The sequence below is a fragment of the Dipodomys spectabilis genome, unplaced genomic scaffold (genome assembly GCF_019054845.1).
Source record: "Dipodomys spectabilis isolate Male_0828 unplaced genomic scaffold, ASM1905484v1 ptg000125l, whole genome shotgun sequence".
Classification (NCBI taxonomy): domain Eukaryota; kingdom Metazoa; phylum Chordata; class Mammalia; order Rodentia; family Heteromyidae; genus Dipodomys; species Dipodomys spectabilis.
This window is the reverse complement of record NW_024870802.1, coordinates 195,754-210,219: the sequence shown is the minus strand read 5'-3', so window position 1 is coordinate 210,219 and position 14,466 is coordinate 195,754. Positions and strand designations below refer to the sequence as shown.

At 50.2% G+C, this 14,466-nt stretch overlaps 1 protein-coding gene across 1 annotated transcript in view; it reads left to right on the top strand.

The window, feature by feature from the left end:
* The first annotated feature begins 5,480 nt into the window (after nucleotides 1–5,480).
* Slc18a2 (solute carrier family 18 member A2) overlaps nucleotides 5,481–14,466 on the top strand; it is a 32,587-nt gene continuing 23,601 nt past the window's right edge. Inside the window, exons 1-4 of the mRNA XM_042689127.1 lie at nucleotides 5,481–5,550; nucleotides 5,800–5,935; nucleotides 7,200–7,554; nucleotides 14,384–14,442. Coding sequence (XP_042545061.1) covers nucleotides 5,815–5,935; nucleotides 7,200–7,554; nucleotides 14,384–14,442 — 535 coding nt within the window. The 5' untranslated portion in view covers nucleotides 5,481–5,550; nucleotides 5,800–5,814. The remainder of the gene's footprint in view (nucleotides 5,551–5,799; nucleotides 5,936–7,199; nucleotides 7,555–14,383; nucleotides 14,443–14,466) is intronic.

Below are 14,466 nucleotides of genomic sequence, written 5' to 3'. Positions count from 1 at the left end.
GGCCAGAGAAGGGAAGAGAAATTTCAACGCCACATCCAAGGGAAGACATACTTCAATAGAGCACTGGCCGAGGCAGACTTCCCCTGTGACAGCGAAACTGGGGCCAGGGGACAGCTCTGGGCATTCTGCCCCTAGCTGGGTTCCCCTGGGTCAGCACAGGAGAATATTCCAGGAAGATGACCAGTCTGGGCATGGACAAGAGTCAGGAGGGACAGGAGAGGACATGGGCAGGGAGACACATCCACAAGGGATGGATGGGAGGCAGGATTCTGGACCAGTCCATAGTGGGGGCTTTAGAAGGTGGAGCCAGCATCCCTGTTGCATGGTCAATCAAGTGGGCTTTGGGGGCTGGTAGAGGGATGGGATGTGAGGAAGGGTGGAGGGAGTCACTGCTATATGGAGAGGGAGCTGGGCTGCATGTGGCACATCTGGGTCTTGGAGGGCACAGCCAGCAAGGCCAGGGGCCCACGGTGGTGGATGCCTGCTGGTAGCGCCCATTAGTCACCCTCAGATGGCGAGTCCCTTGCCTAAAGTGAGCAGGGAGCCGGAGTCCATGGCGGCATTTAGAATTCTCACTCGATGAGCTCGCTTGTGGCAGCCGGAGGCTCTGGGTCACGGCTGTGATCAGGACTTGGAGCAGATATTAACCCAACAGCCACATAAGTAGAAGTTCAATCATAATGCATAGTGGCAGGATTAAAGGGCTTGGGGACCTGCCAATATAGGGCAGGTGACACTCAAGGGGTTAGAGAAGACTTTCTTCTCCCAGGAGACATACTTTGCCATCCATTTCCTTTCCACCTATCTGTGTGTCTTGACCTAAGACTGAAAGAACATAGGAGATTAACTCAGGAGAGGAGGAAGAGGAAAGGACATTGTAGACTGTAGGTGTGGCCAGAGCAAAGGCCCTGGGGTAGTAAGGAGAGCAGGGTATATGAACAGTGAGAGACAGAATGGGAGCTCAGAAGAACCTCCTACTAGGCAGAGGGCAGCTGAGTCATAGATGAGTCTGGAGATACTCAAGGCCAATGAAAGAGCCAAGACAATCAGAAAGATCATAAACCAGAGGGCCATAGTGGGCGTGGCAAATGAAGCTGGAGAGTGGTCAGGGCTGGATGAGACATGTCCCATTGGGCCCCATTGATGACCTGTGACATGAAGTGTGAGCAGAGGTGGCAGTGTAGTGCCTGGGAGGTCTGGTGGCCAGTGAGAAGGGTGCATTGTGGGAAGCCTGGGTGGCTGATGGGGCAGACACTGGAGCAGCTGAAAGAGTCACAGCAGAGAGAGTGGAGGGTGAAGGCCTACGTGCATGGAGCCCTGTCTGTCTCCTGAGCCTGCACTTAGAGCAAATGTCCTCAGACAGGACAGAGATGCTCTTAAAGCAGCCAAACCCAGAGGGCCACAGATAAGGCTGCATGAAGCCAGTTAATTCCATGATTGGATTATTTAATCAGCGCATCTACACCCTAATTTCATTGGCCAACAGCAAGGCATCTTTCAAGTAAGTTGACATTTGCTTGCCATTCCCTCTGAACGTCGGTACAATTGATTTGGTTAATTTTTAGACAGAAGCTCTTGTTTTGCAGTACACTTCCAAACAGATCTCAGAAAATCAGGGAAATGAAACACGTTGTTTCTTTTTAAAATGCTAGTCTCTTTATATGTATGTTAAACAGCAATTCGATTTGGTGTAAAGAGGGGAAAATGCCCTCTAATTAAATGAAACAGATCCTGCTGAAGGCCTTGAGGGTTTACTGGAAAAGCACGTGAAGTCTGCTACAGTTCAGGGTAAATACACATCCATCAAACTGAGGTGGCCAGTGCCTCAGTTTCCATCATCTGTGTCTGCTTGTTTGCTCTGAGTTCTGTCAATTGCTGGGAAAAAATGATCAGCTTCCCTACTTTGTGAAAATTGTCCATTCCTCCTTTTAATTCTGTCTCCCCTTTTTTTCCTGGTGCCAGTTGTGGACCTTGAACCCAGGGCCTGAGTGTTGTTCCTTAGTTTCTTCACTGAAGGCTGATGCTCTACTATGTGAGCTATACCTTCACTTCCAGCTTTTGGCTGGTTAATTGGAGATAAGACTCTCATGGACTTTCCTGCCCAGGCTAACTTCAAACCTCAATCCTCATATTTCAGCTTCCTGAGTAGCTAGGATTACAAGCATGAGCTACCAACTAATCCTGCCCATTTCTATTTCGTCTATTTTGAGCCTAATTATTGGTACATGACTCTTGTCTTTCTGTTCTTTATGAAAAACTCACACTTAGTATGAGTTTCTATTTAAAGTTTTGCTTTGAATTGTCTTATCTGAAATTAGCAAAGTGCTTTGACCCTCTTGTTTTTTATAGACCCTCTTCCTGCAATCTGACATTCATAAGCAACACTTGACAGTCTCTCTTGGACATATCTGGACTGCCGGCGTCATGGCCTTGAGCCTGGGGCTGTTATTAAGTAAAAATAAGGGTCACCTGGACACAAGCACTGGGCCACTGCCTCAGTCCTAGGATGACGAAGATGGCCATTAAGTGACTCACAGGCAGGGGTGTGCAGGAAGGAGAGGGGGTAGTGCGGGATTGTGGGGGGTGAGGGGAGTACTTCATGTCCTAGGCTGGAGAGAGAACAGGCCAAGATTTTAGCAAGCTACTCAGCTATGCTGTGCCATTCTGGAGTTTTCAGTTTAAGGCTTTCGGACCATGGTGGATCACTCAGAATGAAAAAATTGGAATAAGGCAGGGGCAGGGAGCTATTGTGATGGACCCAGAAACTGCCTGCGTACCTCATCTCCCCCAGACATTGCTGCACTGACCCCCTCATCTTCTGAGGACCTGGGTGGGGTTTCTCTGGGGCCCAGGTAGGAGAGACAGCAGCCTGGAGGGGCATTCTTGCTCCAGGTGCTTAAGTCAGCCCCGCCCAAGCCTGAGCAGCCACACAGAGTGGAGCACCCACTGACGCCATTGTTAACCCCACATCTTTGCACACCAGGAGGGTATGAGCAGACAGAGGTCTTGGCTGAAGGATTCTTGGTGATGATACCTGTAAAGCTCTGTCTAGAAGGCAACTTTGTTTTTCTCTCAGAGTGTTTAGCTGAGGCAGTCGGCCCTGAGGGTCTTAGGACTGAGGGGCCAGGCCAGGGACCCATTCACAAATGGGAAAGACCCCCTCCTCCAGCAAAAGGGGTGCAGTCCCTGGGGGCTATGGTCTCCTCTGGCGGGTCCAGTGAGTATTCTGGGCTCAACAGGGACAGTTGGGAGTGTGCGGTCCAGATCCCTGTCTTCAGGAGAACCGTGGGGAACTCCTCCTCCTCTTCCTCCCAGGGCCTCCCACAGCATTAGACCTTGTGTTCTACCACTGGGTGATACCCCAAAGCTCAGGGAACTATTTAAAGTGGCCTCCCAGCGTGAATAAAGACCCAGAAAGATAGCTGGATGAGCAAGTTGACCCAACGATTCTGATGGCTCTCCAGAAAGGCCATTCCACTTGGGGAGAGTCTCCCCGTTTCCTCGCTTCTGGCCACCAAATGGCATGAGCCTGCTTCCCGTTCCCTGGGTCTCCATTGCATTTGCTGACATTTCTCGGGAATTCTAGTGTGTCTGAGCATCTCTGTAAGAGCTGGGGAGTCATAGGGCTCTGTTCCTGCTTCTGCCTTTCCTACCTGATGCCCCGCTCTCTGCCAGCTCCAGCATCTTCCTCCCACCATAGCCAGCCTGGGCACCACAGACACGCTCCACATGGCTCTGCACATTTCTGTTCTCACCCTTTGTTTGATCTGGGGAGGAGTTAATTTTCCGTGTTACCTAGTTCTTTGGTGAGGGGAGACCTCAGCAGTACCAGCCCTCCCTTTGCCAAAGAAGGTTATGGAAACTCCACATCTTCCCTGTATTCAATCCCTTCCAGTTTCACCAGAACAGAGAAAGGATTGAGAGGGAGCTCCATCTGTGGTCTCCATCACACTCTGAGGGAGCAGCTGTTATTGGCTGGAGGGACAGGGGAGAAAGTGAGCAAGGTGAGGTTAAAGGAGCCTTGTAAAGTGCAAGCCTATCACTTGTGAAATTGACCCGCATGGATGTTTGTTTAACTCCTGCTAGAGGCTCTCCAATCATGTCTATTCCAAACAACTGCTCTATCCCAGGTGGCTACACACGGTCCAAAAAACTGAATTTTAAAGGGAAAAGCCAATCCTGGCGCTGCTTTTGTGCCCTCTTTGCTCTTGGTGTCTGACAAAAGACAAGATGCTGCAGGCTGGGGAGCCGGTGGCTGAACTCTGGGCTCCCAAGGAGAAGCAATACATATTGTGTTTGCTGGGCAGATCTGCAGGACCAGCTGTTCCGGGAAGGCAGCGCCATGACCTTCTCCTTCCAGCAATGGTGGGAGCCCCCTGGCCCCCAGAGCTCAGCAGAAGCCCCTCGCTGTCATGGCGCATCCTAATGGGGGGGGTTGGTCCGGTTCTGAAGGCCCAGAGCCCACACTTCGGTGCCCCCCCCCCCACATGCAGCCCCCTCTGAAGCACTGCTTTCTGCTTCCTCTTCCTAAGTGGGTCTCCGTCTTCCTCTCGTTCAATATTTAAGTTGCACACACCCTGGGACTTCTTCCTCCAGCTGCCACTGACCTACTTACCTCTCCACCCAGCTCTTTCACGCTGGATCGGAGGGCAGCGGTGGGGAGCACAAGGGCGCTCTGGGAGGACGGAGAGGAGGGCCGGGCCTCGCGCGGACGCCTGCTGACCGCAGACCATGTTTCTAAAGCGAGGTCAGATTCCTCTGCGAGAAACAAGGACGGGACTATACAGATTTTTAAGAGAATCTCCAAGAAGACAAGAGTCGTCCCCTGGCCCGGGGAAGGGCGTCCAAAGCTCACTTTGTAGTGTGTGTGTGCACGCGTGCGTGGAAGAGTGCGTGTGTGCATAGGCGCGCCCCTCCCCCGCCCCCAAACAGGTGCATCTGGTCGGCTGTCTGTCTGTCCGTCCTGTCCACCAGAACTCCAAGACGCTCAGACTTGAGGCTCGGGGTGCTCGCCCCTCCACTCCCACGGCCCCCCTTTCCTTTGTTCCCATCACCCACCCGAGGGCGTCAGGACTCCACGCCTGCGTGGGCTGCAGCCTAGAGGAGAAAGGAGGGGTGCGAAGGTGTGTGTGTGCGTGTGTGTGACAGCGCTTGACCCCGGCCTCCTCACCCCGGCCTTCACTCTTCCCCCGGACCTTTGACCTCTGGCCCTGGGCTTCAGGACCCCCCCCCCCCTTTCCTCTGCATCCCCCGCCCTGCTCCGCCCCGCCCCGCCCCGCCCCGCCCCGCCCGGGGACCCGGGGCGCCGCCGCCGCCGCGCGTGCGGGCGATGGCGCGGGGTGGGCGGAGGCCGGACGCCCCCCCCCCCCCCCCGCCTCCCCGCTCCGCGCGGGCCGTGACGTCAGAGGCGGACCCGGTAAACCCGGCGGCTGCGGGCGCCCGGGCGGAGACCGCGAGCCGGAGGCGCGGGGATCCACGGAGCGAGCCCACCGCGGCGCGGGCGGAGACGACGCGGGCGCGCAACCCGGTGAGCAGCGGCCGGGACCCCAGGTACGTTCCGCGGACGGCAGGGGGCCGGGGAGGATCCCCATCTCCCCCCCAAAACAAAGCAGCTCCTCTCGAACTGGGCGCGCGGCGGGTCGGGACGGCGGCCCGGCTCCCGGGTGGCGCCCGCGGGCGCCGTCGGGGCGCCGTCGTCCCGGGCGCTGGAGGCTGCGGTGGGGGTCGGCTGTCGGGGCGCGCGGGCTGGGACCCACGGCGGGGCGGGGCGCGTGGCTGACCGCGCGCCGCCGCCCGCAGCCCAGCTCCCCCGCCATGGCGCTGAGCGAGCTGGCGCCGCTCCGCTGGCTGCGCGAGAGCCGCCACTCCAGGAAGCTCATCCTGTTCATCGTGTTCCTCGCGCTGCTGCTGGACAACATGCTGCTCACCGTCGTGGGTACGTGCGGCCCGGCTCCCTCCCCGCCACCCCTGCCCGCCCCGGCCAGGCGAAACCCAGCCCGCAGCCCCGCGCTCCCCGGAGGAGCTGCCCTGTGGCTTCGGCTTTCCTGGCGGCCAGGTCAAAAACTGACATGCGATAAGACCCAGAACTTATGTTTCCTCCTGATAATTTCGGCTTCTCTTTGCCCACTTCCACGACAGTGAGGAAGATTTCTGGGGAAGAGGGGCCGCTCTCCAAGTCCAGTGTAGCGCTTTAGAATAAGAACTGTGCAAAGACCAAAGGCCAGGAGTCCCCAGACCCCCCCTTGGGGAAGGGGGGGAGAGGTGGTATTTACACGCAGCCCATCGGTGACAGACGCGGGGAGGGAGCGTTTGGAACAGGTGGGAGTGAGACTTTAACCTCAAATGGAGTTTTGAATAAAATAAAACAGTTCAAAAGCAGCCCCCTGGACAGAAAAGCCTGTGACATGCTTTATCTTTTAAAAGGTACCGACTTTATTTTTACATGAATAGCACGGTCGTTTTTCCATCGCTGTGAGCACAGGCTGCTAGTGTCACAACAGCTCTCAGAGCTTGCTTGGCTCAGGGCTGTTTGGGCACCTGCTGGCTCAGGAAGAAGGACCTGGGTCCCCTTTGTCTTGAATTCACCCTTGCTTCTCATGTGCCCACGCTTCTCTTCCATTAAACAGTTTTCCTTTTCCTTTCATGGAAGCCTAAGGAATTCTTCAGTCTTACATCTTGTCTGGAGCATTGCAGATTCTCTTTTACGTAACAGATAGCTTGAAAAGTTAGCCCGCTGCAGAACTCCCAATGTATTACTGTCCTACAGAATTTTTTATTTTCCTTCTAAGGTGTGTACTGACATCTAGATTTCAGTCTCCTTCATTGAAAAGGCTCTGAGCCTTTGTAGGAAGCACTGATTGACTTGATTTCACACCAGTTTTTGCTCTTCAGATATGATCCAGAGGACAAATGACCCAATTCCCCGAGACCAGTCACCGGAGTACAACAGCTACTCCTTAAAATAGCTGAGACTCACAGAGGCCTTGCTGGGTCCCCTGATTTACTAAGTGATATGAAATCAACCAGTGCACATGGTCGCTTCAGTGCATGTGCCTGGCACCAGGCCTCTGCCAGCTTCAGGGACACACATGCCAGCTTTCTGACCTCATTCGGCTTTTGAGGCACCCTTAGTTGGGCTGGCTTTTGTTCTGGGGAAGGTCAAATGTGATTGTCACTGTCTTGCTCTGCGCTTGTCCCAGTCCCCATCATTCCCAGTTACCTGTACAGCATTAAGCATGAGAAAAATGTGACAGAAGTCCAGACGCCCAGTCCAGTGCTCCTGGCCTCCACCTCTGGAAGCTTCCAGAGCATCTTTTCCTACTATGACAACTCTACCATGGTTACTGGGAACAGCACCGGAGACCATCTGAAGAGGCAGCCCCATAAAGCCACCACTACCCTGCACATGGTGACCAACACGTCCACCGCCCCTTCCGACTGTCCCAGTGAAGACAAAGACCTCCTGAATGAAAACGTGCAAGTCGGCCTGCTGTTCGCTTCCAAAGCCACCGTCCAGCTCCTCACCAACCCTTTCATAGGGCTGCTGACCAACAGGTAGGCCCGGTGAATAGAGTTGGAGAAATTCAGATTCACTCATGATTCCTTGCCATCTGCTTCTCACTCATCTGTGGAGAATCAGTGGTGGGCAGGTTAGGACCCCCCCCTCCCCCCATCTCCTGACCCTTATATCTGTGTCCACAGTAGCCGAGATTTCCATTTGTTCTGCTTTTCCATCTTCCTTTCTTCTCTCCCTGGCTTAGGAAGTACTAAAACAGCAAAGATGAATGAGTAAACAGAACAAGGCTTTGAATCTGTCCAAATGCCAGATTTTGTAAGCATCCTGATCACAACTGCCCTTGGGCAGCAGGGTCTCTGCAGCTACCAGGGCCATCATCTGGTATTCTATGTGTCATGTGACTTGTTCTCATCCTGCTGTCAAAAGCCAGGGTAGCTTCTTTTAGAGCCAGCATTGCAAAACAGTTAGGAGTGGGATGAACCAGGTTACTCCATAGACAGAAAGGTAAAAATGGTAGAGAGGAGTGTGTTTAGAATCCTGCCTTCAGGAAAGTCCAGAGCTGCAAAGACAAAGACTAGAGAGATGGGAGAAGGAACATGGCAGGGAATGGTGACTTAGGAAAGGCAGGGCTGGGCAAGGCTCTGCTGGGCAAGGCTGAAGGCTCCTAGTGTTTAGCAGGTAGGAATAAGGTTTTAGGATGGGGGTGATGGTGGAGCAACTTAAAATTCCAAGGCCAGGAAGAAGAGTTAGTGAGCCAAACAGAGGGAGAGGACCAAGAGAGAATGTCTGACTTGTGACCATTCAATGCAAAGTAAAAAATGTCGCCTTTTGCCAGTGACTCATGCCAATAATCCTGGCTACTCAGAAGACTGAGATCTGAAGATTGAAGCTCATAGCCATCCCAGGCAGATAAATCAGATTCTTTTATCTTCAATTAACCAGAAAAAAAAAAAGCCAGAAGTGGAGGGATGGCTCAAGTGGTAGGTAGAGCCTCAGGCTTGAGTGAAAAAGCCAAGCAGAAGCTTGAGGTCCTGAATTCAAGTCCAAGTAGCAGCACAGAAAAACAGAAAGCAAAAAGAAAATGTGGCCTCATCTTCAAATGTTATTGCCAGCATTGATTGAACATTGAGCCAGGAAAGGGCTGGTGTGAGAGTAGAACCCCGTGTTTCTGTGGGGTTGGGGTTCAGTGAGTGGAGGCCTGGCCCGGGGTGGTGGCCAGCATTCAGAGAGAGGGTGTGGCAGATCTCAACTTCCCTCATGACTGGCCATTTGGGGCCACATCAGGGTGCTGCAGATGTGCTGGGAGGTGGAGGCACACATTTCTAGCTGCAGTTAGATGAAGGACGCCTGTCATTGAATCCATGTTAGCAATCGCAGGCCTCGGCCAGCCCTCCTGTCCTGCAGAACAGTAGTGTAGGGCTGCCTGCCACATCAAACACACTAAACAAATTAACCCGGGGAAAGCTGATTGTGCACCCACAGAGAAGCGTCATGGAGGTGACATTCTGTAGCTTCTCTATTCTCCAGGACAAAACCAAACAGACCTTGGGAGTTGCAGGGTTGTTTTTCTTTTTCTTTTTCTCTCTCCCCCCCCCCCCCCACCCCAAATTAAGAGCACTTCTTAAAATGCATCTGGTATAATTACAGAACAACTGCTCAGGGTTTTGTACTCTGACAGAACCAACAAGCTCGAATACTACACAGGAAAATTGAGGACATGATTGTAATAATGCCTTGCCAGTGACTGGAGTGGTACTGTGAAATACTTAGAAACTCCCTGAAATGATGTAACTGTTCCAGTCTTCCAAATGCAAATCGCAAAAGAACTGCTTTTTTTTTTTATTTTAACACTGCCATTCTTGGTTTGAATGCTTTGGTTATACCACGGGAAGAACCAGCAAGGCCTTTCCCTTAGTAAATATCCCATTTCTTTGAGATTTCAGCCACCCAAGGCTGATGTCTTGGGCTCCAAAAGATTGTCTTCCAAGGGAATCATCATTTTGCTTTGTGGCTTGTGAAATGTAGTCTATTCTTACAGTAGGTGATCCATTTTGAAATTATCTAGGATCAAATGTGAACATCTATCTGGTTTTCTTAGTTACCCAGCACATTAAAAAACAATGATCTCCAGTATCTAGCACTGTCGAGTAATAGGGAAATGCAAACCCTTTTTAGGATTGACAATAGGTGGTCACCTTAATGGTGGTTTGTAATTTTCCAATATTTTCTAATGCTAGTCAACAAGAATTTGGGGGCTTATGGCTCCTGTGGGCACTTAAAGATTGCTTTCCTTCTCAGTTCAGAGGGAAATTATCAGAGAAGGGGGGTTTGCCTTTCTATGATGTTTTTCTACAGTCTATCTTTATACCTTTTCTGTGAGCCATTGTAAATACCAATGAAAGGTATGACTCACATCCTCAGGGTTGGTCAACAAGTATGTTTAATAAAAACAGCATTTGAAAATCGATGAATGTTTCTGGTCACACAAGAGTTAAAACATCACCTGTAAGTTGCATTTTCAGTGCTGTAAATGAGTGTGAACAATAGCATTTGGAAGTTGGCTCCCCTCTTCCTAGTTAAAGAGCACCAAAGCCTGTGAATACTTCACCAGACACTTCTGGGATAGTCCTAGCATTTGAGGGAGGAAGGAGTTTGTGCATCAGGAGGAAAAACATTTATTTCTAGCTGCAGCTCATGTCCAGGCTCGGTCCAAGGTTCTCTTCTTCCCCTCCTTCCTACTATTATTGAGTTCTTATTTTTGGCTATTCACAATAAAGAACGAAGGTCAAGAATATTCTTGGATCTTTATCTTCTCCTCCAACCAAGCCAGACAGGTAAAGGCACAAACAAAGTTTTAGCTAACAGAATCTGGGGCAGGAGGGGAGGGGAAAAAATCAGATTTCTTTCCATGTGTTCCTGACCCCAGGAATACACAGTCTTTTCCCAGCTCTGATGTGAGTGAGTCTGGCCTGTCCATTCCCAGGAACACATAGGGAAGCTCCTAGAATAAGGCCGGTCAAAGTCACTCCCCTGGAGATCCTGTGTGTGAGAGATGAAATACCCCACATCACACAAGTCTCACCCTGACCCCTGTGTTCATGCTTAAGATAGTGACAGCTGAGTGGCTTTTGTCAGATGGTTCTACGCGTTGTTTTAAGTATTGGGATAAGATCGCATGCCAAATGCAAGACACAAAATAACACCTTCTGGCTCCATGGGGGTATTTATTCAGCTGAGAAGCTGACATGTTATTCTTGTTTTATTTACTTTCCAGGTTCTGTATATTCACTGCAATTACGTTACCAGACAGGGAACAAAGGACCTTTTGATTTGGAAATATGGAGTTGGCATAGGTCCAATAAACCACTAAGGGTGGCTTGGTCAATTCAATTTCCTTCTTGGGGCTGGTGTGACTTATTTTATAATTCTTGTTGAACTGTTCAACTAGGAACTATTTGATCCATTCAAAAGGAGCTAGCAGGTGTGTCATCATTTTGATCCAGTAGGTAATTTTTAGGTATATATGTATCTAAAATGGGTATTTCAGACAGATAACAATGTGAAAACATCATTACCATCCTCTCTTCAGTAAGTCAGATAAAGATGTAGCCCCTCCCTCCCTGATCCTTCTTCTATCTCTCCTTCTCCTTTCTTCCCTCCCTCCTTCCCTTCTCCTCCATTCTTTCCTCTCTCCTTTTTATTCCCTTCTTCTCTTTTCCTCCCTTCTTCCCTTTTTCCTCCCTCCCTTCCTTCCTCCTATGCTAATAGTTGAACCCAGGGCCACTCATACATTTGAGCTGCATCCCAGCTCAGGACTTGACATCCTTGTCTTCATTTACTTGGTGTGAAGTTTAAGTGGTAGTTGCATCTCTAGAACCAAGAGATCCTCCAGATCAGCTGCTGCCTGCAGAAAGTCACCGCCATTGCTGCGGGCTGTCTCTCTCTTGACTTCCTCCGTAGCTTGTCACTGTCTAGAGGGTCTGCTTTTTATCAAGCCAGCAGCAGCCATTGGCTTAATTTATTTCCATAGTTACCTCATGTATCTGAAAGCAGTTATGTTTCCTCACAAATCTTTGCTAGCATCTGAATGACAAGGAGGAAGCCACAGGGCATGAAACCTCTATGAAATTTACCAGGGTTATTTATTTGTTTTTTTTTCTCTCCAGCACCATTGGGTTGGTCTGCAGTAGGCTTTGTAAGAATAAGCAGTGACCTTTTCAGCCTCTCAGTGGACAGGGAAACCAGCTGTTTGGGAAAGGGATCTTCTGTTCTAGATGGTGGCAGTGTCTTCGCTTTGAAATCAGGAGAAACCAGCCATGGACTTAGAGCAACTCTCCTGGGATGGGAAGCTCACTGGAGCTGTGTGTCCAGGACTAACACCAGGCCCAGGCCTGAGGCCACACACCAGTTCACACACACACTCAGGGCCTGTGAGCCTCCTGTGTGGATCTCATAGCCAACTCAAGACTGTTGTTTCATTAACAAATTGACTTCCTATCTCTGTATTTCTGAACGAATTAAAAATATCTTTCACTTCCTGCTTTACCTTTTAGGAGATGAGGGAAAGCAGACAGTGACTCTTGCTTATCTGGGAATGGTTTATATCTTGTGGGTTTCTTGCTTTTGTCCTTTACTGACATAAAGGAAAACTGAGGTCTTAGCAAGCTGAGATTCCAGTCTGCATTAGTCAACCTCCTTGTTAGCTTTAGAGAAAAACTAGTGCCTGCCAGGGACCATTTAGGGACCTAAAGGTTTTCTCCACCAATTAGGTACCTGTAATTGGCATAGCTTTTATTGTTTCTCATGTTTATCTGGGGGCTTAATGTATGATTTTTATTCTAGTCAAATTGGATTAATTGCTCCCTGAAGCTTTATGGAAAGTGACTCAGAAGGGGATAACAATGGAGTGTTTGGTTAAAGGTTTGTTGAATCAGAGCCTCTTCTGCTAGTAATACTTTAATTGAGATGGTGTTGAATTGAGAGAAGGCCAATTCAGACCTTTATTACTAATGTCCTTTGAGTTCTCATCCATTTAGCAGACTTTGTGAGGAAGAAAGAAGACCTGGTGGTGGTGTTTGACCCATTGCTCGGTGCCCTGAGGACACTTTACAGTCCCCTTCTGAGGCAGGTGTACAGGGATGGCAGAGCTGGAGCCCCAGTAAGGACTTACACTGAATCTTCTTTGTCCTGGGGCTGAGCACCCAGGAAGGATCCTGCCTGAGGTTGACCTCTGGGTAGCCTAGCCGGAGCTTGGCCAGTGTTGGAGGTACTGGCCTGTGTATCTAGCAACGAGAGGGAAGCATGAGAATCCAGTTTTCATGCACATGTGGTGAGCTGCTTTATCTCAAGAGGAGCATGTGGACTGGTACCAGCCTGTCTTTCCTTCCAGCCTTGCCATTCACTTATTCAACACCTGCCTGGCTAAATTCCCAGAGGGAGTCATTCCCTTGTGTAGGCACACAGCGCTATGGTTTCCAGGGGGATGGGATCCTTCATCTCAAACTTGGGCCCCTCCCCACATCTATGTTGCTACACATGACCCACAGTATGCTTACCACATGATTGGGACAAGTTTTCCTACCCCCTCCCCCCCAGAGTATGGAGAGGATCCAAAGCGACCTGCCTGCTAGTTTCAGGGCAACTAGCCTGGTTTAGAAGAGCCCATTCAGGCTCAGCCTGCTTGGCCTTCTATCTTGAGTACAGGTGGTTCTCTTCAGGTTCTAGGCATCTTGGGAGAGGAGAAGCAGCCTGAAAAGCTCCAGGCTATTCTGGGTAGGAGGAAACCCACCCAGGCTGAAGCTTAGCCAGCGTGTGCCCTGCCTTGTGTCACAGAGTGTCCAGGAGGCTCTGCCATGCTCACGCAGGCACCACGCTGTCTGTCTGTCTCATCCAGGCAAATTTACGGAAGAGAGGGAGACTCAGGGGAATTTCCATAATACCTCAGTGCTCTGGGCTCCTCGAAGACCCAGGGTTTCTCACCACTGGCCTGGTGCAGAGCTCTGTGTAAGTGATGGTCTTATAGGGTGGTTTAGGTTGCCTCTGTGTGTGTGTGTGTGCGTGCGCGTGTGCGTGTGTGCGCGTGTGCGTGTGTGTGTGTGTGTGTGTGCTAGTTTTGGGGCTTGAACTCAGAGCCTGGGCACTGTCCCTGAGCTTTTTCAACTCAAAGCTAGTGCTCTACCATTTGAGTCACAGCTCTCTCTCTCTCTCTCTCTCTGTCTCTCTCTCTCTCTCTATATATATATATTAATTGGAAATAAGAATTCATGGACTTCCCTGACTGGGCTGACTTTGAACCATGATCTTCAGCTCTCACCCTCCTGAGTAGCTAGGCTTACAGGTGTGAGTCACCTGCACCTGGCTGATTTTTTAGCTCTTGCACAGAACACAGGGCCATCTTTCTAGGCTGGTCTCCCAGGGATCAGCAGAAGGCAAATTTAAAAATCTTACATCCTAGCATCTTTTCCGCATAGTGCTGTTGTTTTTTGCTGCCAGGTGAATTACTTAATAGCCTTTTACCAGTCATTTGATTTCAGCGTTCCTTTGGGGGAATTCTAGCTAAGACTGTAATTAAAGGAGTAATAACCAAAAATAGGCAGAAATCAGGGCTGTGTGGTTTGGATGTGCTTTGTGTTAACATTTATTCCAGAGAAATGTCTGTTCAGAGTGGCAGTCCGTAAATGTATTCACAGTCCAAGACAGTCAAACACTAAAAGGTCACATAGGAAACGACGAGTATATGAATTTTTCGAAAAGTCGCCCAAACACTTATCCATCTGATCCCGGAGGGTAAATGGGGGAGAATCAATCTAAAGCCTTAGAAAAAACCAACAACCCTACAGTCACCAGATTTTCATTTGTGTTTTACAGAATCGGCTATCCAATTCCCATGTTTGCAGGATTTTGCATCATGTTTATCTCTACAATTAGTAAGTGCTGCATGTTGACCTTCC